Below are 21879 nucleotides of genomic sequence, written 5' to 3'. Positions count from 1 at the left end.
CCGTTTGCATTCTATCCCCAGTAAATAAATAACCAAAATTATGTCCCCGGTGACATAATGAATCCAAATAAAATATGACAAATGTAAACATTATATATATATTTCGCTGAGGGACTCCTGCTATCTTAATACGTTTTAAATTCTCTTCAAGGGATTTTATTTAATTTTATTTTAAATGAAAGCAACTGGAGAGAAAAAGAAAACGATAAAAGAAGACAGCGTCAGGCCTTATTTACAGACATATGTACAATATCAATAAATTAATTTTTTAATTTCGAGTACTCATATGCCACTTATTTACAAGTTATCCATCAATTACATAAATACTTTATCCATAGTGTCCACTTCTTTCTTCCTTTCTTTTTTTCTTCCTTATTATGTTATAAACCTTGTTATTGCATATACAGTAAAGGGGGGGGGGAGAGGGAGTGGGGAACCGCTTCAAGGAAATTACGGCCCTTTAAAAAAATTATCATCTTTCCAACTACATTTTAAATTGTTCCTAAGGGAAGAAGTGGAGAATAAACTTGGGGGAGGGGGAGGGTTAAAAAAAAAAAAGTCCCTTGGAACTTAAGCAAGCAATTTTTTTTTAATTAAAAAAAAACTCCAAAATAATGAGGCTTAGAATGGAACATGCAAACAGAGCCTTACAGAGGCTGACAGACGTAACTCGAGTATTAAAGGGACACGCCCCTCTTTTAACAAAGATTGACATGGGCCGTGGTCAGGCTTGAACTGATATGCAAAAAGTCATTTCTCCGTTTGAAGGGGAGCAAGGGGGGCGGGACACACCGGGGATCACTCCTCGGTGTCTTCTCCTTTCATCTCCGTTTGTTGTGTGTCGACAGGGGTAGAAACAAACAAGGGAGGGAGGCCATGGGGGTCACCTCTCCCCAGGATCCGCTGACCCCACGTGCGCACCACCGCCCCTCCAGTGGACACCACACTCTGGTTCACAATAGCAGCTTCCAAGAGCGACCTCTCTCTCCCCCCTCTGTCCGGTTAGCGGCCTCCAGGCTCCCCGCTCCCCGCCCGCCCCCTGCAACCTCCAGGACAAAACCTTGCCTGGTCAGTCCCACTCAGAGGTGGGAGCGGCAGTGGCGAGTTCTAGCAGGAGGCCAGAGAAATGGGGGAGGGAAGGGAAAAGAAGAGTCCCTAGCCCGGAGACTGTGGGGGGATGGAGAAGTTTTTCTGCGAGGGGACCTTCCTCCTCTCCCCACCTCTAGGGCGACCCACTCCGGGCTCTGTCGCCTTTCGATTCCAAGCCACTCACTAGACGCTGGATGTTCTGCAGCTCGCTGGTGGCTTCCTTGTCGACCTTGGGCGAGACGGCCGAGCCGGAGGAGAGGGTGGAAGAGCGGCTGTTCAGCTCGGAGCCGGAGTCCAAGGCTCCCGAGGCCGGGCTGGATGCCAAGGCGCCCGCTTTGCCTTCCGCCCCGCCGACCATGGAGGGCAGGGCTGTGGTGAGAAGGCTGCTGCTGTCTGGTAAGGGCACCGGGATGGAGTAAGGGCTGTAGCGCAGGCGAGGGCGCACCGCGCTGAGGAACGGGTGGCGGTGGACGGAGCTTGTTGCTGCGGTCGAGGCGGCAGCCGCGGCTGCCATGTAGGTGTACGGGTAAGGGAAAAGGCTTCCGAAGGGGGACATAGCCAAGCCCTGCAAGAGAAGCAGCGGCCGGGTCAGTAATTGGCACAGTTAAAGGTATATACACGTTGGCGCAAGAAAACAGGCACGAAAACACATGCACCCAAACACATAATACCAACCTAGGCGAAGACGGAAAGCGAGGGGTGGGTGTGTGTTTGTGTGTCCTCTCCCTCCCCCCCCCCCCCACGCCGCCATGCACGTGGGGAAACGCAGTAACCAGCCCCGGAGAGCCTCCGAGACGCGGTTCTCAGCCAAGCGCCGTTTCATTCCCTGGCGCCGGGACCAGCAGTTCGAAGCGCGAGGGCCCGGAGCCAAGCTGGAGCTCCATTTATTTAAAATATCCCTTTTCAATCATCTGTCTTCTCAAGGTGCTGAGCACCCTCAGCTGCCATTCCAACCGCGGGAGTCAACACCTCGAGAGGAAAGAGACGGCGGCGGGGGAGGGGGGGGAGATAGAAAAGCCTCTGCGCTCTCCCTCCCTCTCTCTCGGACAAAACGCCTTTTGGGAAAGGAAATGTTGGCATCGCTTTCAAGCGAGTCAAAAACTCTTTAGCTTGTAAAATGTGGTCGGAGCGAGCTATGGAGGATGGCCTGTCCTATTCAAGAGCTCCAGAGAAACCTTGTACTGTATAGGTGGATGTTCTGTCGTCGATTCCCTATACTGTACGCCCTTTCCCTCATCCTGACGAACGCCTGTTGAGCTTCAGTTTAAGTGTGTATGAGAGCGAGCGCGTTTGTGTTGGGGAGAGAGCTAGGGCGTTTGTGTGCACGTGAGAGTGTTGAAATTATATTTAGTTAGTAAACGAAGCACCTCGCTTTCCCTCTGATACCGGCCTTTGCCAGAGCAGAGCTGCACTCAAATCCCCTCTTTCGGTCTTAATATTCACGGGCTGAACTTGCAGCTCTCTCCCTCTGTCCCCTTCCTCACAAGGTTGTTGTGAGGATGGAACAGAATAACCCACCTAGGCTGCCCGGAGTTCCTTAGAGGTTATTTTAAAAGAGGGAAATAATAATAATAATGCCCTTAAAAAGAAACCCCAGGAACGCGCGCAGGCGCGCAGAATTTGAAAGCCGAAGCTTTAAAAAGTCTGATCTGAAATGGCTCCGGTCTATATGATTTTAGCGGTGAGTGGGAAGGTGGGAGTGACAGGGCATGCTTGCATACTTTTCTCTCTTCTGCGAATAAAGAATCCATCTGAACTCTTTTAAACATGTCACCGAAGAGTCTATACTAAAACAGACACACACACAATAATCTTCCTCTAGCTCACTCCTTAGGACCACCATCGCAGGAGAAATGGAACACAGGGAGTTGTCTTACGCAGAGCCAGACCCTTAGTCCATCTAGCTCCCTATTGTCTACACTGACTGGCAGCTGCTCTCCAGAACTTCGGGCGGGGTATACTTCCTGGCCCTACCTTCACAAACTGCCACTGAGAAATGCAGGCCTCCTTAGTTAGACCATTGGGGCACCTACATCAAGACTACCTACCCTAATTGGCAGCGGTTTCAAGAGTTCAGGCAGCGCTACCCGGAGATGCAGGAATGGAACCTAAAGTCTTGCGCATGCAAACCCGATGCTCTACCGCCCAGCTACGACCCTTCGCCTGAAATCCATTAGAGGATTGTTGTTGGAACAAGACGGGGGTGCCAACTTGAATAAAATACGGGGGGGCATAGGAGTAGCCATGGGCTGAAGGGGGCAGTTCCCCCCCCCCCAATTAAGTAAGTAAATAAAAAAAAATACTTAACTAACTGGCCAATTGTGTCGCTGATAATTTGGTTCTGCCCCCGAAAATAAAGCCCCCCCCTCAAAAAAATAAATCCTGGCTACGCCCATGGGGGGCAAGTAAGCCCTGCCCTGCATAATAGATCACATGGCGCCGCGCACGGACCCCATTTGAATGACAATGCGTATCAACTTTCGGGAGGCCCCCTCAAATATTTTATTGGGGGGTAAGACCCCTCGACCCCTAGGACTTGGCTCCAATGGACAAGATAAAGAATGGGGGCGGGGAGAAAGGGGAACTCCCGGGTAATGATCTGCCTCAATAGATTCCCAAATAGCTTCTGCCTTAGTGAGGGGAGAACTCACACCCGGGCGGAAAAGAAAAAAAATTCTACACATCCACCGCAATAATTTACCTGCGAGGCCAGGACGTGCTGTTGCAGATGAAAAGGTAAAGCCGCCGCCGCCGCTGCAGCCGCCGCTGACGCTCCGGATAATCCCTGAGCCGCCGCCGTGGCCATCACCGTATTGTCCAGCCCGGTAACTCCTGCCGTGGCCCCGGAGACTGTAGCCAGCAGGGGGCCCATCCCGGCCATGCTGGAGAAGGCGCCGCCCATGGCGAACTGGCTGGGGTGGAGGAGCAGAGGGTGCCCGTTGCTCAGCGGGTTGAAGAACTGCTGCCCCCCGGCCAGGCCATGGGAGAACGCCAGGTTGGACAAGTGGCCCTGGTGGGCGAGGTGGGCAGCGCTGTCCGTCTGGACCGTCAGCGGGGCGAAGGGCTCTTTGGCCAGGCCCCTGCAGTCCTCCCTCGAGGGGCTTTTCACCTCCTCCCCGCCGAGGCCCCGGGTGCTGGAGGAGATGGTGGCCGGGCTGTGGCGAGCTGAGTCTGCGGGAGCCTTGGGGGCGCTCTCCCGGCTGCCTCTGCCGCCTGCCGAGTCCGGGGGGAAGAGGGTCACTTTGGAGGGGCTGCTCTTCTCCCGTGGGTCTCCTCCTCCTCCGGAGCCCGAGGAGCTACTGTTGGTGGCAATGGCAGCCGTGGTGGTGGAGATCTTCCCGGAGGAGTCGTTGGCCTCCGAGGGGTCGTCTTTGCTTTCCGTGTCGCTTTCCCCCTCGCTGGGACACAGATCTGGGGGCCGGAAAGAAGGGAGAGGGTCAGTCGGAGAGCAAATACGATGGAGCCGTTGCTCAGCCAGGCTCCCCTTCTCCTGTCCTGGGAGGTCCAGGACGCACCCCTTGGAGCTGAACCCCTCTCGTTTTGGAGGCACAGCTCAATGCAAATAAAATACTAATTCCAAGCGCGCGCGCCTGTACACACACACATACACAAATACACACACACAAGCACACTTACCCTGCCAGCCTTCTGTCTGACCTTCTGTCTGACCCTCCACCCCTCTAAATCTTATATATATTGGCCTACTATTCCTAAAGACTTTAGCTGAGCTATCGCCAGTTGACTTCAGTTCAGTCCACCATCTTAGGGGGGGTGGCATCTCTGCAGGTAGAAAAGTAGCCTATCACGGTTCTAGCCTTGCCTGTTCCCCTAACCTAAACATTTTTTTATTCGGTGGAATTCCTTCTTCCTTCCCCGCCCCTTGGTGAAGCGTTCCATCATGTTTACCGCCTCTGAAGGAAGGACTACTAGACGAATTCAAACAGACTTGTTTGGAGCTGAGCTTCCCAAATGTTAGGTTGATACACGCAAGTAAGCCTATTCCCCCTCCTGTCTGGTATCCAGGCACACTTTATCTCCTTGTTTCCACAATAAACGTCCAACTGAAGTGGGTGAGGGAGAGAGGAGAGGAGAGGCTTGGGGGCAGGAGGAGGATCATATTAATTCCCCCAGCTTTTATTTCTCCCAGGTTTTTATTCCCCTCTCCTGTGCTCTGTTGGAACATCTCGCCTCCTTCCCAACGCAAGGGAAAGTTAAACGTTTAGGGTCTGGCTTCTCTCTAGCCTCAGACACAGGGCCTGCTTACATGAGCTTGAAATCCCCTGCCATTTGTTTTCTGCTTTCACAGGGCAGGCCCCTGAGAAAACCAAAGTTCAAGCAATTTTTTTGGTAACAAATGAGGGGGTTAAAAAGAAAAAAAGGGTGCATGGCAAAGTCCAGGGCTTTCAAAAGTATGCATTTTTAAGGCTGCAATCCTATGCACACTTGCTTGAGAAGACCAGCACACCATCTAGAACATGACTCAGGACACCCGATTGAATTCAATGGGGCTTCCTTCCACCAAAGTGAGGGTAAGATGGGCCGCCTAAAGTAACTTGAAGACTTTTATGTACGCATGCAAATGTAGGATTCCTTGGAAGCCGCTTAACTCCCATTACAGCCCATAGGTTTGTAGAATGAAGGGAGAACAGGAGAAATAATTTGACCCAGGCTGTGCCTCCCTCCTGCCAAAGTGAGATTCTTCGTAAAATCTTTTAGGGAGCTAGCTATATTAGCATCTTGAACCCAAAGCTTCAAAGAGCCTTGTGGCATCTTAAAGACTTGTGAAACACACGTACACTTTATGTCATTAATTTCCCACATTTTCTCCAGGCAGCTCAAGGTGACGCACGCGATTCACCCCCTCCCCATTTCATCTGCACAACAACCCTGTGAGGTAGGCTAGGCTGAGAGAAAGTGACTGGTCCATGGTCACCCAGCAAGCTTCCTGGCTGAGGGGGTGGGTATAGGAGTACCCTGGTATCCCAGATTCCAGTCTAGTGCTCTAGCCACTACAGCACACTGCGTCTGATGAAATGAGTCTGACGAAGCGTTGTCCTCAAAAGCATAGGAAATTTCTTGATTTTTTAAATGGATAATTTTTTTTGTGTCTGTCTTTTCCCTTGTTGCAAAATCCCAGTAAGGTTTTGAATGGATTGGTTGCAGGAGGTTTCCCCTCCACCTTAATAAGAAATTCCAATATGCACATGAATGGATTGGTTGCAGGGTTCCGCCACTCCCCCCGCCCCCCTTATTCAGAAATTCCAGTATGGTTATGAATGGACTGGTTGCAGTTTTGAACTTTTGCCCCGTGGTCTGCCTTTGCTCCGAAGCTTTAGTCAGTGTTGGCTGACTCTGTACAAACCACAGAAGAAATATAGATACTGGGCGGAAAGGAGAAAAGTGTTTTCCCCCCTCCTATTTAAAAATGTCTGGAGCGGTTTCAAAATTGGGTTTATTTTATTTTTCGAAACTTTTCCCCCCTCTTTCCAACCGGAGGCTGATCTTCAGCCAAACTCCCTTCAAATGCTGCCTCCCCCCACCAACCCCCCCCCCCCGGAAATAGTAATAACCCAGAAATAGAAAGGAGGGGGGAGGGAAAATGGGGGGGTGCACAGGGAGTGGGGGGAGGGGCAAAGGCAAGTAGGGAGCTACCTCACCTTTGAGATTAGATGTGCCCACAGTGGATACTGCAGGGGAGGTTGACTGGGCAAAGCATTTGAAAGCTGTCTGCTCACTTGAGGACTCGTCCGACGTCCCATTTTCTTTCTTCTGCCTCTCATCATAGACTCGCATGGACTGGAGGGTCAGTTGCTTCCTGGAGAAAAGTTGGTTGGTTTAAAAGTCGCTGGAGAAGGGAGGAAACTCTCAAACACATACCACACGCTCCAGACCATAATACCTCTCTAAATCAAATCAGCTGGCACCGCAACAGACTGTTTACAAAAGAAAAAACCAGCTGGTGCCCCATTCAGGCCAATGGACGAGGAAAGACGTCCAACGGAATCAAACAGGATTTTTTAAATAAAATAAATAAATATGGTTGCGATCCCTGCGGATATGCTTATCATCGAAGCCAGGCTTGCCCAGCCTACTGGCCTGGCACTAGAGTCGCAAAGGGTTTCTAGGCAAGTCAGCCTGCTTTAAGAAAGGGGCTCTGTGCACCACAGTGTTATTTACTTCGGACGATGCCCCCAAAGGTCAACAGGCCTTTCTGAAGATCAAAGGGCCTTTGGCGTCAGTTCAGTGGAAAGAAGGCGGGTTTCTCAAGGAGTAAGAGAATTTCAAGTTTCGGGTTTGGAGCTGGTGATTCTGGAAGCCAAAGACAATTCTTTTGAAAAGACCATTCTTTTTCCAAGGGGAAATGTTTAGGTAGAACTTTGAAGGGAAGAACTTGAATGAGTTGCCATCAGAGCATGGCAAGGACAACTTCCATATGATATTAATATTCTTCTTCATGTCTAGATGTAATCTCAGAAATCCAAAAATGCTTAGAGAAACTAAACATCTGATAGGGGACAGCTGATCTCCTCAGAGTTTGGGAAGAGTGAAAAATTGGTGGAGGCAGAGCAAATCATGACTAAATGAAGAGTTGAGCTGGGTTGGGTGAGTTTGGGGCAATCATAGTTCAGCAACAATCAGCTGTTCAAAGTTGCTGGACTATTCCTGGGATATCTGACTTTTTAATGGCTACTAGGAAGTTATTGTTCAGTTTATTTTTATTTTGAAGAGAGGAATTATGAACAATGCTTGCAGGAGCCAGCTCTCTCCCTGATCCCTAAATGTATGAGTATCTGTAAAATCAAAATTAAATACTGGGCACCTTTCAAGTCGAAATGAAGCAATTGGTTTTAAAATTGAAAGCAGGAATTTTAAATAAGGAGGTCTTAAATGGGGCTTTGAAATACAGGCTGGGTCATTGCAGATTTTAGGGGAATTATTTTTTTTTAACTTGACATTTTTTTTGCTCATTGCTCAAAACATAGAAATATTTGCCTTTGAAGAGTGCCTTCCAAAACAAATATCCACACCCAATTACCCTGCCCTGAATGTGTATTGTGCAAAGATAACACACACAGGAAAGCTCCTCTGACTCTAAGAAAGGCTAAGAGATGCTTGTTTTCCTCTTCACTGACACTACCTGCTGTTAAAACACCCCTTGGAAGGAACTCAAGGCTTACTTCAATTTAAATGCATGCAGGATCAGGTTAGTGCAACGTCTCATTAGAATATGGCTTTGGGTAAACTACTGCCAGCCACTCCCTCTCCACAGCCTCTTGTGTTCCACATTTCGACAATGGCAAACACGTGTCCTAAGCTGTGTACGTCTCCCTTGGGTGGTAGTGAACACACCTTTGGGCGTTTACAAATATCACTTTCTAAAAAAAGATTTCACTAAGGTTAGGAACCCTCCCTCCCTCCACCAACACTCATCCCAACGAGACTTGTGTGTTTTAAAGATCCTTGAACAGACCCTACAATAGGAGCATTTCAAAACCAGACTGAACACGCTAATAGCAAGTTGGACAGACACCCCACACTCTACTGCGACAGCCCCCCCCCCTTACCTTTTCTCTCGCCTCCCATTCCCTGTGTCTCGAAAGCCTTTGGCAAACGGGTTGTTGTCGATCTTTAACTGAGTTATCTATTTTTACATTAAAAAAGAAAGGAGAAAAAAAGAAATGAAATGAAATAATGCGTAAGAACGGAATATCAAACGGATCCAGATTTTCAGGGGGGCATGGTTTAATGGTTGGGCCACTGGAAAAGGTGCAGGGGGAAAATCTGGTCCTAAATATTTGACCAGGAGAAAACTCCGTTAGTAAGTAACCAGCTCTCGGTGTGCAAGGATCAAAGCGAAATGTGTTAGTTCAGTGGGAGAACAACTGCTTTGCATGCAGAAGGTCCCAGGTTCAATCCCCGGGACTCCCGGCCAGAAATCCTGGAGAGCAGCTGCCAGTCAGTGTAGACAACAACGGCCTGACTCTATAAATAAGGCAGCTTTCTGAGGTGGTGAAACCCTGGATGGAGGAAGGGTGTGATCGAAGCACAGAAAATAAAGGTTATGTTCCAGCCTATTGAACCTCTAATTTCATAGTCCAATCCAGGTGGGGTATTTCACCTGTGCATGCCCTTACTCAAAGCAAGGGGAATAATGCAGGGGGTCTAGACATCTTTCATCCCAAACTATGCCTCAAAGTTTCTTTCCAAAAGCCCCAAGCAACACCCTTAGCAGAAGACCCACAAACTGAACCATGTGACATTGTTACAGCCAAGAGCCCAGGATCCTAGGGCTGTCCCCCCCCCCCCTACAAGGCAGCATGAAAGACCATTTTCATGCACCTCTGCCAGTCCAATTGCAGTGGCTGGTTGCCTCAGCCTTAGTGTGTGTGCGTGTGTGTTGAGGGGGGAACCCTGGCAGAGGAATGAGTGGAACGTGCCGCCCTGGCTATCCATTAAAGTTATGTTTCAGTTTCAACTCTTTACCTGCCGTAATTAAACCGCAAAGGAATGGTGGTCACCCGCTTGCTATAATAAAATACTTTATGTAATTACCGTCCACGGGCCACGTGCTTGTGTGTGTGTGTGTGTGTGTGTGTGTGTGTGTGTGTGCGCACAGTGCTGGAGGTTGAGGAGGGGGGCCGAGTTCTGAATAAATACTATGCAAACATATTACAGGCATGTTGCTCCCCCCTCACCTCTGCAAACTCTTAAAAGGATGGGTGGGAGGAAATCAACAACATCTGCACATTGTTGCTTTTTCCTTTCCTTTTCAAGACTGCAATGCCTTTTTCTCTCTTCAAGGATCCGGCCCATGTCCAGCGCTTTCGGCTTTCAAAGAAATCACTGGGTGCACAAAGTTCGGCACCTGCTTAATGTTTGAAATCTTTGCTGCCACCTCTTTTAAAGCAGGAGATACTGGGCTGTCCCTTTGGGTGGGAAGATGAGCCCAAAAGTTTTGATCTCACGCTCTCCCCTTTCTAAGTTTAGGCTTACAATCCTCTGCACCCTTAGTTTGAAGGGATACCCACTGAGCACAGTGGGACATGCTAAGGATTAAACATGCGTAGGATTCCTTCGCCTTATCAATTTTCTACAGAAGTGCAAAGACCTTTTGAGATGGGGGGGGGCGAGAGGGGTTGAATACAGCCACAGTGCATGTCATATGTATACAATATTGTATGCTATATAATAACATGAGAGAGAGAGAGAGAGAGAGAGAGATTTCACACACACCTCCCCTGACTCCTTTGGCCAGGCCCTGGGATCTGTACCCCTAGCGATTAAAAAACAGGAGCAAAACGCAAGAAAAGGACCCATGTCAGGGAGTCAATCCATTACTTTCCAATTGCTCAGAAAGTGCTTAATGAAGGCGACGGGGGCCGCCTAGGTGAGCGCAGGAATGCGGGTTCTCTGACCTCTTGCGAGAGATCGCTCGAGATAACGCCAGGAAAGAGGGGGCCTTTGGCTCCATTACAACACCGCTTTCACACGCCATTGCAGGGCAGTCTGACAAGGGGCTTCTCGCTCGGATGGGGACGAGAAAGGCTTCCGCGGGCCGAGCACGGGGTTAATTCAGTCAAGCGAGATCCGCTCGCCCCGGAGGAGAGCGAGCCTCCTTTGTCTCTCCCTCCCCAACACACCTCGGCGATCGTATCAAACAAAAGTTCTGTTAAGCGGCTAGTCCCTAGCAGGTTTGACTTCTTCCTGGGGCCTTCTCAAGCCAAGCTTCGATTTCCCAACGGGAGCAGAAACACGGCATCAGATCCCTCTCCCTCCCATCTTCAAAGCACACGCTTTCGTCCAACACCATATCCTGCCAACTTCCACCGCGATCCTGAGTTCAGGCACGAGCCACATTGATTTCAGGAGAGCTAAACTGTCCAAGGAGCTCCGCCAGGAGAATTAAGCGCGCGCGCGCGCACACACACACACACACACACACTTTCAAAGTACACACTGGGGTTTCCATCTTGCAGCGCTGCCAAAGCTCCATAAACCACCGCACTCGAGTTTGGGAATCCAAATACCAAAAGTACTAATTTCATTTTTATTTTTTTTCCCCCTCGCTGTAAATGAAACTAAGGCTGGCTAGTCGAAGTCTCCCGGGTCCTTCGCCTTGAATTCATTACCATAAATTTAGACCGCGCCAAGCTCCCAGTTAGACCGCTTTGGTGGGCAAGGCGGCCTCCCGCAAACAGGAGTCCTGGTGATAATTGAGGATAGGGTATCTTTAACAACTACACCTCTCTCCCCAACCCCATCCTCAAATCAGAATGGGCCATGTCCTTCCTATTAAACGCTGCTAGCTGCTAAAAGCATATTTCTTTCCCCTGCCCCTTAAAAAAACCAACCCTACTTCAAAACTATTAATAAAAACACTGCAGTATAAAGTGGGTGGGTGGATAATATGAACCAGACCTACATTTGGGGGCCTGGTTGCCCCTGTCGTTGTTGTATTTTTAAGTAAATTGATGTATGGTCTGATTAGGGTTCTGTTTCCTCGAAAATCACATTTGCACACAGAAAGTGAAAGTCGGATATGTTTTTTGCGCTCTCCCTCTTTCTCTCACACTACAAACACATCTATTTTCCTCTCCACCACCTCTTACTAGGTTTCTCTGGATACACTGAATATCGAAAATTAGAACAATTTTAATTCCTTCTTTTAACTTTCTTTCTGAAGTGGCCGAAGTGATAAATTTTTGGGGGGGGGGGCGCGCGCTAGGAGACAAGGCCCATTTTTTTAATGCAAAATCAGATCACGATCAGAGGCTCAAGATCACCCATCTCTCTCGCCACCCCCTACCCACCGCTCCACCTCATTCCCTTAAATGCATTCCACAGCGACTCTTTCTTACCTTATCGTTCTGATACGCAGTCACCGCAATGAATTCTGTCTCGGGGAAAACGTAAGTGCGGAAGGTGCTGTAAGGCAGTTTCAGAATATCATTGGCCCGGACGATGTGGAACCGAGGCTGGTACTTGTGCATGGAGTTCAAGATGGTCTGCGGGTGCGGGAGACGGGGGGGGGGGGCGGGTCAGAGACAGACAGACAAGCAGGAACATCCAGACTCAGTCAAAACGAAAGGAGGAACATCAGCAAAGCCTGAATTTAGGCCTTCAAATCCTAGCCGCCCTCTTTCTTTCTTTCTTTCTTTCTTTCTTTCTTCCCTCCCTTCTTCTGCACATCTAGAACCACCGTTGCTTGGAAATATTTTGCTTTAAAATAATACTACCAATCATAATAATTGTCTTCCAACCCAGTAGGAGAGAGAGCTAAGCCCAGGTCATTAGTTGACTGGCGTGGAGATGTAAAGGAAGCGCGAGAGAGCGGAGTGGTTTTCTGAGCGAGCTCCAAGCGGGCCAAGGGCGGGGGGGGGGGGGGGGGGAGAGAGAGAGAGAGAGAGCGCGGAGGCTTTTCAGGAAGATCAGCCAAGGCCAGCCAAGCTGAAACGAGGATCTCCCCGTTTCTTCCTTTTTCCTTCCCAAGAAAACCTCGCCAGAAGGAATGACCTAATTTTCTGCACTTCGCTGGAGGAGCTGCCTTGCCCGAAAGTTCACTTTCCTATCTGTACACAGACAGGGATGTGAATAGAGGAAAGGAAATAATAATAATACAGTACTGTAAAGCGACCCGAGCTTAAACATGGGTCTAAGTCGGTTAGGAGAGGGATAAAATCCGGCTGGAACCCCAAGGAAATTTATTTTAATTTGAGTGGTTTGGGGTGGGTTTTTTTGGTAGTGGGGAGGTGTATTTATTTGCTGTCATCCCTTTTTCCTCTTCTCTCCTCCACCTCCCTATTTTTTATCTGCACCCTATGTCCTCCCCCCCCCAATTCTGCAACTGGCTGGCTCTTAAATCAGTTTTGCCCTAGAAAAGTTATAAAACAAACCCCAGATTTGCTGGAGTTAAGCTGCTTTCTTTCCTACTCTCCCTCCCTGCGATTTAACTAGAGTTCGGATCCTGCCCATTTAGAGCTGAATCGGAGCAAGGGTGCAGGATTTATTTATTTTTGCCCAGGAAGTTTCCTAATTAGATTTATAACATTGGAAAGGGAACGATTACCCTCATCCTGCGATGCCTCCCCGCTTTCCCTCCCTGAAACACATGCACACAGAAACCAATTATGATATTATTATAAGCAGATCGACCAAAGTGCCCGAATATGAAGTCATTTCTCGCCCCCCTCCCTTCTTTTAGAAATCTGGAAGGGATCGAAATCAAACGTCAGTCTCTTTGGGCCTCTGCAAAGCTTTTTTAGCGAATAGGTTTCAAACCCACCAATCCCTGCAACGTGACCGAGGGTCGATCTAAGCTGATCTCTCCACCTTGCAAATATATGTTTTGCTTTGTTTTAAACGCGTGGTGTTTGTAAGCGGGGGCGGCGTTTAAAGAACCAGGACGCTACGTTACAGGGAGGAAAATTAAAAATCACTCACAAATCCGTGTTTGTCCGAAATGTTATTAGTCAGTTTAAGTTTGTGGAAAGTCACGACTTTAGACATCCACTGTTCTCCGGTCGCCGGGCTATCTGGATGGATATACATTCTCTTTGGCATTTCAGGGTCGGCTTTCCCGGCCACCATCCACCGGGAATTGTGGAATTTATATCTACAATCGTCAGCCGCCACTATGTCCATCAACAAAATATATTTGGCCTTCTTATCCAGGCCAGTACACCTCACTTTAAAGGGTGGAAACATTCTCCTAGAGACAGAGACAGACAGAGCACAAAACAAAGAAGGCGAAGATTTTACTTATAATAAAATATACAAATATATATATTTTTTAAAGATAGAATCGTCTTAGCGTATCACTCAGCCGCATATTCTTGTGCAAAAGTATCCCCACCCACCCCCAACCTTAGCAAGGAACTATACTCTCAGATTCTCTCGAATGGTTGCTATTGTGCAAAATAAAAATGATAATAGGAATCCTTTGTGAATATTCCATTTTAATTCTTTTTTTAAAAATAATAATAATAATAATCGCAAAATAATCTCCTTTGGTTTGGGCATGGAGGGAGACGCAGATCCGTAGTATTTAGCGTGCAACAATAGTCCAAGGCCAACGATATTGGAGAGCTTGGAAGATGGTTGCCACCCCTTCCCCAAATCCTTAAGTTGATTTCCAAATTGCAAAGGCGTGTGATTTTGTTGTAGCGAGTTGTTGAAGTCTGCAAAGCCTCCTTACAAAGTAGCTGCCCAAATAAGAAAGCAAACAGTAGATAAGCCTTCTTGGGGGGGAAACTTTGGCCACAGATCCAAAGTCTCCTTACTTTTTTTCAGCCGTCTTGGGGACTTGATTATTTTTTTAAAAAGAAGTTTAAAATGAACCTGGCAACGTAAATGTGAACCTGAGGAATCTGCATCAGGGTTATATTTTCACTTTCTGCATTGGAATGAAATAATGGCAATTGTTTCTGTAGAAATTACGACTATTCGTAATTTGTGAGCGGACATAATCTGCCATATAGCTCTTAAATAAGTTTTAAGTACAGCTTACAAACTTTTTACGGGGTAAGGAGGCCCTTCATTCCAAACGCTCTGTTTTATTATCAAGTCCAGTGCTAGAATATTTTCACTTGCTCCACAAATTTCGGGCCCTACACCTGGATTTCTCTAGCAGTTGAAATCCTGAGTTCAAAATATCCACATTTACAGAACAGCAATGTTATTTTCGGGGTGAGGGTTCAAATGTGCTTTTAAAATTCCAGTCGAAGAGTTCCACCTCCGTATAGATTTGCTTGGAAGTAACTAGGCTGCTTCGAGCGTGGAAAGACTTAACTGCTAAAGAAAGTCTGAGCAGGATAAAGCCTGCTTTTACGTCTGGGTATGTTTTTGCCTGGAAGTAAACCCCATTCATTCCAACGGGCCTGGCTGCCCAGCAAAAAGTGCAGGAAATTACAGACATAACAAAGCCACGAAGGGAGCTACTGCATTTTTTATTTTAAAAATTCCCGGTGCAAAATTCTGCCCAGTTTTATATGATTGCACATATCCCACGAACACTGCGGTCAGTTCTCTCTTTGGTGTGCATGAATAAAGTGTTGCGCGCGGGTGGACGATTCCTGGATGCAGATATCTGTCTGTCTGTGTATCTATCATCTATCTATGCATCTATCTATCGCTATATTCATTGCATAGATTGTGCACACACAGTATTCCCATTGTCCTTCAGAGGTTGAGTGAAGGCTTTTACAAGCACACACGGTCAGCTGTCGCTTTCTGGATATTTTCCTAATTCCATATTAAGCTTTTTATTTTCTTGTTTGCAAGTGGAAACGATTGGTTTGCTTGGAAATCAGCTTGAGAGAAATGGGTTGGCGGGTGTATGCGGAGGTGGGGGAGGCGAGACGGAGAAGAACCCCCCCCCCAATCGTTTCCCATAGCCCAGGAGCAAATCTCCCTTACCTTCCTGACTTGGTGATTACCATCTCGGTGCCCCGCTTGTGGAACTGATCCCAGAGTTCCTTGGCTTCCAGGTGGACTTTGGGGTCGTCCTCCACCTCTTCCTCCGGCTCCAAGGTTTTCAAAGGCCTCAGGTGAGCCGCGGCTTGGTGTCCCAGAGACGAGAAAGGCATCCCGGAGTCCGTCGCCCCGACTAACTGATCCATGATGGGCTTGGCCAGAGCCCCCGGCAGAGAGAGGGCGGCGGCCCCGTTGGGGGGCAACGCCAGAGCCGGGAAGAAAGGCGGCTGGTGACCCAAGACGGCGCTCATGGCGAAGTCCGGCGCCCGGTGAGGTAGGAAGGGGTGGTAAGCCATGCTGGTCCCAGGAATCACGGGCTCTCTCATGGAGAGATTCATCCAACAGCTTGCCTCGCTCCCAGCGGCCTGCCCGGACGCAGTCCTGGATCCTGGAGCGCGCGGCCCTTACGAGCTCATCGTCGGGCCACGATTCCCAGAAGAAGGAGAGAAGGAGGGAAAGGGAGGAAGAGGAGGAGGAGAAAGAGAGGAAGGCGAGAGGGCCGTCCGAAGAGGAGGCGAGCGACCAGGGCGGGGGGTACCGGAGAGTGACATAGGCGAGTCACCAGAGAGTCCCAGCGCCCGAGTCGAAAGCAGGAGGCATCTTGTCACCCGGAACCCGCCAGGGTGTCTGTCTTTGCGCCTGGCTGGGAAGCTCCTTCTCCTCCTCCTCTTCTTCCTCCTCCTCCTCCTCAGCGATCGCTTTTTCACAAGGATTGAATTATAATGTTAAGAATGGTCGGTTTCGAAAGAGGAAGGGGTGGCGGTGGAGAATGCAGCAGCAGCAAGGACTTCGGCCAGATTTCGCCGCTACTTCTGGGGAAGGCGACGGAGGAAAGGAGGGTTCGGTCGTGCAGGGAAAAGGAACGCCTCGAAAAAGAAGTCACCTTCTTTCTCTGGTGGGTCTCTTGCAAACGTGGAGATCGGAAGGTTTTTTTTTCCCTTCCGCTCTTTCTTATGCTTCCCCCCTCCTTATATTCAACGCCCCGCCGAAAGCTTCTGGAAAGGTGGAGTGTGTTTGTGTGCGTGTGTGCGCGTGAATGAGAGGGAGAGGAGAGGAGAAATTGTGAATCGGGGGGAAAGCCTCTTGTTTCTAATCAGGCTCCTCGCAGCGCTAAAAGTTGGAGAGAGAGAGAGAGAGAGAGAGAGAGAGAGAGAGAGAGAGAGAGAGAGAGAGAGAGAGAGAGAGAGAGAGAGAATGCAGCTTCCGTTTTCCCCTCCCCCCACGCGGCTCGCCGTTGCCAAAGTTTGGATTCCAGAAAAGAAAAAAAATCTCCGCCGCCCGTCTCCGGCGTTCCTCCTCGGATCTCTCCTCCCTTCTTTCCCCCTGTCCTCTTTCAATATTTTTTTTAAAAATAAATTTCAAAAAAGCCTTAACGATAGCGATTTGCAAAACTGGGGAGCCTTAATCGCTCTTCTACGCCCTCTCAACCCCTGCAAGTTCCTGCAAGGAAGAGCAGACAGAGAGAAAAGAGAGAGAGAGAGACGGGTATGTATGTATGTGTGTGTGTGAGAGAGAGGAGGGGGGGTGTTGAGAGCGAGTGGGAGAGCGAGCGAGCGCGAGAGAAGGAGCCGCGGAGGGAGAGAGCGAGCGAGCGAAAGCGGCGCTGGGCTCCAAGAATCCCCGGTGTGAGTGCGTGTGTGTCTGAGCCAGCGCGCTCGGCTGCGCCGGGATGGAATGGCTGTGTTGTGCGGCGTTGCAGGGCAGCTGCCGCATACTTGATTGGCTCTTTGACGCTTTCGGACCAATTGTGTGGCTCCATAGGCGTGGTTTTGACAGGTCGAGCGGAGGGGGACCGAGGCGAGTTATAAAAAGAAGGTGTCGGAAATTGTAACGCTGCAGCAAAGCATCCCCACCGCTCCGTGCCGTGCGAATATGTCAACATGATCAGAGGCGGGCGGGCGGGCGGGAAGGGGGGTGGGGAACGAGCGAGGGAGGGAGGGAGGGACGGAGGGAAGGAAGGAGGAGAGAGAGAGAGAGAGCTGAGAGCAGCCATTGGGAGAAAGCGAGCGAGAGACAGGGAAAGGCGAGCGTGTGTGTACGCGTCTGGCCTCTAGGGGGCTTCGGAGAGGCGAGTTGGCCCACAGCGCCGCAGCCAGAAAACCAAGAGGGGTGGGGGTGGGGAAATCTCTCTCTCTCTCTCTCTCTGGCTTGACCAAGCTTTGGGACATTTTCAATTTGGACTTATCATCAACTTTTCTCGGCGAGGCTTTCCATTTCATCGCCTCCTTTCCCTTCCACTGGGGAAGATCCGCGCCTAGGCTGGGTTTGAGATCTAGGAGGTTCAAGTGGGTGGTGTGGGAGAAGGAGGAGGGGAAGGCTGGGCTGATTCTCTCTCAGCCCCCCCCCCGTCCCACTCACGCGTGCCTAAGCTCAACCACCGTCTCCCGCCCCCCTATTACCACCAACAAACGTTCCGATCTCATTTCTTTCCCACTGCCTATAAGGGTTTGAGTGGTTTGGATGCCCGCTGGCCCTCATGGGTCCCTAACCCCCACCCCACGCCCGGGTACACGTGTTGGCGCGCACGCGAGCGAGCTCCTCTCCGCCCGCCCCCGCCCCCCGCCGGATGGGATTGTCGAAGCAGGAACATACACGCGTGCACACATACACACGTGTTACTCTCTGCCCACCGTGAGTATTTTGGCTTGCTTCTTTTAAATTTTGCCTCTTGTTTCCAGTTGAAACCCAAGGCGGGTGTCCCTTTAAGATGGGATGGGGCGCGAGCACCGAGGATGAGCTTCTTTTAAAATGGGGGGGGGGGGAGGTTGGAGAGAGAGAGAGACGCGCTTTGAACGCGTTCATCCTGTCGCAGCCGTATTCAGGGTTCCTCTGAAACAGGCAGAAGGACGGGTCGTGTCTGCGCGCCTCTGTTGCGCTACAGGCGAGCGATAGAAAGCGGCGTTCGTAGCTTAGATAGCGACCGAGGCTTTCATGACGCCTCGGCTGACATTTGCTATAATCCACACCCCCAGTTACGGTTTTGATCACTTTTGAAAAGAAAAGAAAAGAATAGAGGAACAGGCTTGATAGATGGGCTTCTGGATTCGAGGGGTCTCTCTGCCTCTCGCCTCCAGGATACGCTTCACCCGCAGAACTGTCTATCTCTCCCTGATCTTGTCGCCTTTTGGTCCTGGGGGAAGAAATTGCTGAGGGTCGCTCCCTGGGTGAAGGGTTGGGTAGCTTCGGACTATCTCCCTCCGGGATCGCATTTACGACTAGCTTGGGGCCTGCCCGTCTCGTTCCTTCGCCTCACACAATACAGTATATTTATTTTCCTTTGCTTTCGTTTATTTATTTATTTCAATAGTCTCTGGGATCAGAAGTGCCACCTTCTCGCCTCTCTCCAACTCCCCCCTCCCCCGCATTTGTTTGATAAGCGCATCCGAAAAGCAAACTGTGAAATCCCACTGTCTGAAACGGCCAGACTTTGTGTGTTTAAGAGGAAGAAGGACGTGGGGTAGAGGAAGGAAAGAGAGGCGGACAGAGGGTTGGAAGACGAGAAACCGTTTTGTCCCATGTGCATCGTCGCCGCCGTCAGTTTGTATCCAAGTAACGTTTACTCAAAGTAAACCCATTGAATTGAACAGGGCTAAATTATCCATGCCCCTTTGTGGGTCTACTCTGAGGAAGACTAACATAGATTCAAAATAATAATAATAATAATAATAATAATAATAATAATAATAATAATAATAATAATTTTCGTCTTCCTCCAAGAGCGGTTGAGCGACATACTGGCGCGGAATGAGTTACTTTTCATCCCGGCTCAGCCCCCCTCTAGGTGTATGTGTGTGCTGGGTGTGTGTGTGGCAGTTTATTCTTATTTCACTTACTACATTTGTATCCCCACCCCCCACCTCGCTTTCCTCCAGAGAGCTCCAGACCATACCTGGTTCTTCTCCCTTTCCTCATTTAACCCCCACAACAACCCCGTGAGGTAGGTTAGGCTGAGAGAGGAAGTGACTAGCCCACGGTCACGGTCCAGTGGGGATTTGAACCCTTGTCTCTCAGGTCCGCCACTCTAACCACTACATCACTTCTGGCTCTCCCTGAAAGTTAGGGGGCGCTCGGATTTTTGAATGGTGGGTGGATGAGCTTTGGGCTGAAAGGAGGGATTGGGGGCTCCGACCGGAAGCACAAAGGACAGTGGTCCCCCGGTGTGGTTTTGGTGGGGGAGGGACCCAGACCCAGCCGCTCCTCCTGGAGATCTCTACCCCACCGCCTACTTCCTCTAGTTTTCTGTGGTTCTTTCTCTCTCTGTGTCTCTGCCGGGCTATCTTTGGGAGCCGGTCGGACGAGCCTGAATGTTGGCAGTTCACAGGAAGGCGTGTTTGGTTAGGGGAAAAGGCGGAAGGGACACGGGCGAGAGGCTTTGGGCGCGCAGGCTGCCAGGGGCGCCGTGCGGATGCGCTTCGGCTTCCTCGGGTTGGGGTGCTTCAAGTTAGACGCCAGCCTATGGGGCTCGTGGGGCTCGGGGGATGGCGTTTTTGGGGGGTTTTAGTTGTAGAGGGGCGTTTGTGCAGTGTGTGACGTCCGGGGCAGACCTCGGAAGCACAGCCAATGCACATTTAAAGGACGTGAACCGTCCCCTCCCCATCATGGGAACTGTAGTTTGCCAAGGGTGTCAAGAAGTGTCGCTCTGCGAGAGAGAAACTACAGTTCCCAAGATCCTTTGGGGGGAGTCGTGTGCTTTAAAATGTGCGTTGGGTGTACCTTAAATGCCCTGCGTGGATCTGCCTTATATGTTCACTAGTGCACGTGGGAGAGGTGCGAAAAAATCGCTGAGAATATCGGCGGTTGATCAGTGGGATAGAGACAGAGAGTCATTGTGTGATTGTGGACTCTCCTTCTTTAGAGGTTTTTAAGCAGAGGTTGGATGGCCGTCTGTCATGGATTCTTTAGTTGTGACTCCTGCATTGCCGGGGGTTGGACTAGATGACCCCGCAGGTTCCCTTCCAACTCTACAATTTCTAGGATTCATAAGCTAGGACCGCCAGCTAGGATCTGGAGGGGGTGGGGTGGGGTGTCCATCGGAGTTCAAACCTCCAGCGGGCCACGAAGCTTAGCTGCGTGTGTCGGGGGCCAGTCGCTTTCTCTCAAGTAACCTATTGCGCAGGGTTGTTTTGAGGATGAAAGTGAGAAGAGAGGGAGATCCACGTGCGCCGCCTTGAACTCCTTGGAGAGTAAAGGCGGGGTGCAAATGTGACGAATAAACACAACTGACGAGAAAGGGGGAATGGGAAGCGGGAGGAAGAACAAGGAAACGAAGGAAGAAAAAGACGAGGGGTCCCAAAGCTGAAAGTCTATGGACATGAGAAAAGGGCGATTGTTGGAACACCTGCTTTGCTGAGGAAGATGCCATGTTCAAACTCCGCACCTCCAGGTACAGCCGGGAGAGATCCCTGCCTGAAAACCTGGAGGGCCGCTGCCGGTCAGTGTAGACAATACTAAGCTAAATGGACCAAAGGCTCTAACTCCGGATAAGGAAGCCTCCCATGATAGGGGAAGCGCTGTATTCGTGGTAGAGCATCTGCTCTGCGTGCAGAAGCCCCCAGGTCCCACCCCCCTGGTAGAGACCCATGCCTGAAATCCTGAAGGGGGCCGCTGCCCGTGCAGACAACACTGAAGTGCAGACAGACTTGTCGAAGTATAAGGCGCTTTTCTAAGAGCGGGGGAGGTACAGATAGACGTGATCACCCGTGAGGAAGCTTTCGTGGATGCGCCCAAAATTTAATAGAGGACAGGGTTGTAAAATACTTTTGGATTAGCGATTGGCTATATATTATTTACCTTTACCTGACTATAACAAAAAAAAATCCTTCCAGTAGCACCTTAAAGACCAACTAAGTTAGTTCTTGGTATGAGCTTTCGTGTGCATGCACACTTCTTCAGATACACTCTGAAGTGTGTATCTGAAGAAGTGTGCATGCACACGAAAGCTCATACCAAGAACTAACTTAGTTGGTCTTTAAGGTGCTACTGGAAGGAATTTTTTTTGTTTTGACTATGGCAGACCAACACGGCTACCCATCTGTAACTTTACCTGACTATGTTTTCCTACTTGTAGATGGGTAGGAATAGCTCCTTTTAGCAGATGGAGGAGAAAGTGGCAGCAGAACCGGCTGAGTTAAGGGGAAAGTACACGCGTTTGTGGGTCATTGTCGGTGTGGGCGTATGAATGACAGCCTGAGCTTATGAAACACACACACACACATATATATATTAGGCATATTTGTTGTGTGGGAAAGGTGATCTAAGAATTACGCCCAGGGAATGGTGATGTTTAAAAAGGGTCAATGGAATTTGTGGATCGGAGCG

General features: G+C 49.7%; 1 protein-coding gene and 1 long non-coding RNA gene across 6 annotated transcripts in view; one reads left to right on the top strand and one right to left on the bottom strand.

The window, feature by feature from the left end:
• Positions 1-245: 245 nt before the first annotated feature.
• Positions 246-15899, bottom strand: TBX3 (T-box transcription factor 3). The gene is made up of 7 exons (XM_028708989.2): positions 15505-15899; positions 13531-13798; positions 11949-12095; positions 8655-8731; positions 6747-6904; positions 3791-4500; positions 246-1654 (listed from the first exon to the last, which is right to left on the bottom strand). The coding sequence occupies exons 1-7, from the start codon at positions 15897-15899 to the stop codon at positions 1223-1225; spliced, it is 2187 nt and encodes a 728-aa protein (XP_028564822.2). The 3' UTR covers positions 246-1222.
• Positions 15900-16319: 420 nt separating this feature from the next.
• LOC114586069 (uncharacterized) overlaps positions 16320-21879 on the top strand; it is a 30204-nt gene continuing 24644 nt past the window's right edge. For 2 of the 5 annotated variants that reach the window (XR_013391021.1, XR_013391020.1), the window contains exon 1: positions 17509-18192. This is a non-coding gene — a long non-coding RNA (uncharacterized LOC114586069). Of the gene's footprint in view, positions 16457-17508; positions 18193-21879 lie in introns of those variants that run through there. The other 3 variants (XR_013391019.1, XR_013391017.1, XR_013391018.1) reach the window with 2 other exon arrangements.

Source organism: Podarcis muralis, chromosome 16 (genome assembly GCF_964188315.1).
Source record: "Podarcis muralis chromosome 16, rPodMur119.hap1.1, whole genome shotgun sequence".
NCBI classification, from domain to species: Eukaryota; Metazoa; Chordata; class Lepidosauria; order Squamata; family Lacertidae; genus Podarcis; species Podarcis muralis.
This window is presented reverse-complemented; position numbering and strand designations above follow the sequence as displayed.

Coding starts and splice junctions, on each gene's coding strand:
- TBX3 (XM_028708989.2), bottom strand. CDS start 15,899: ATGAATCTCTCCATGAGAGAGCCCGTGATTCCTGGGACCAGCATGGCT. Junction 8,732..11,948: donor CTGCGTATCAGAACGATAAG/GTAAGAAAGAGT, acceptor ATGTAAAAATAG/ATAACTCAGTTAAAGATCGA. Junction 4,501..6,746: donor GGGCACATCTAATCTCAAAG/GTGAGGTAGCTC, acceptor TCCGGCCCCCAG/ATCTGTGTCCCAGCGAGGGG.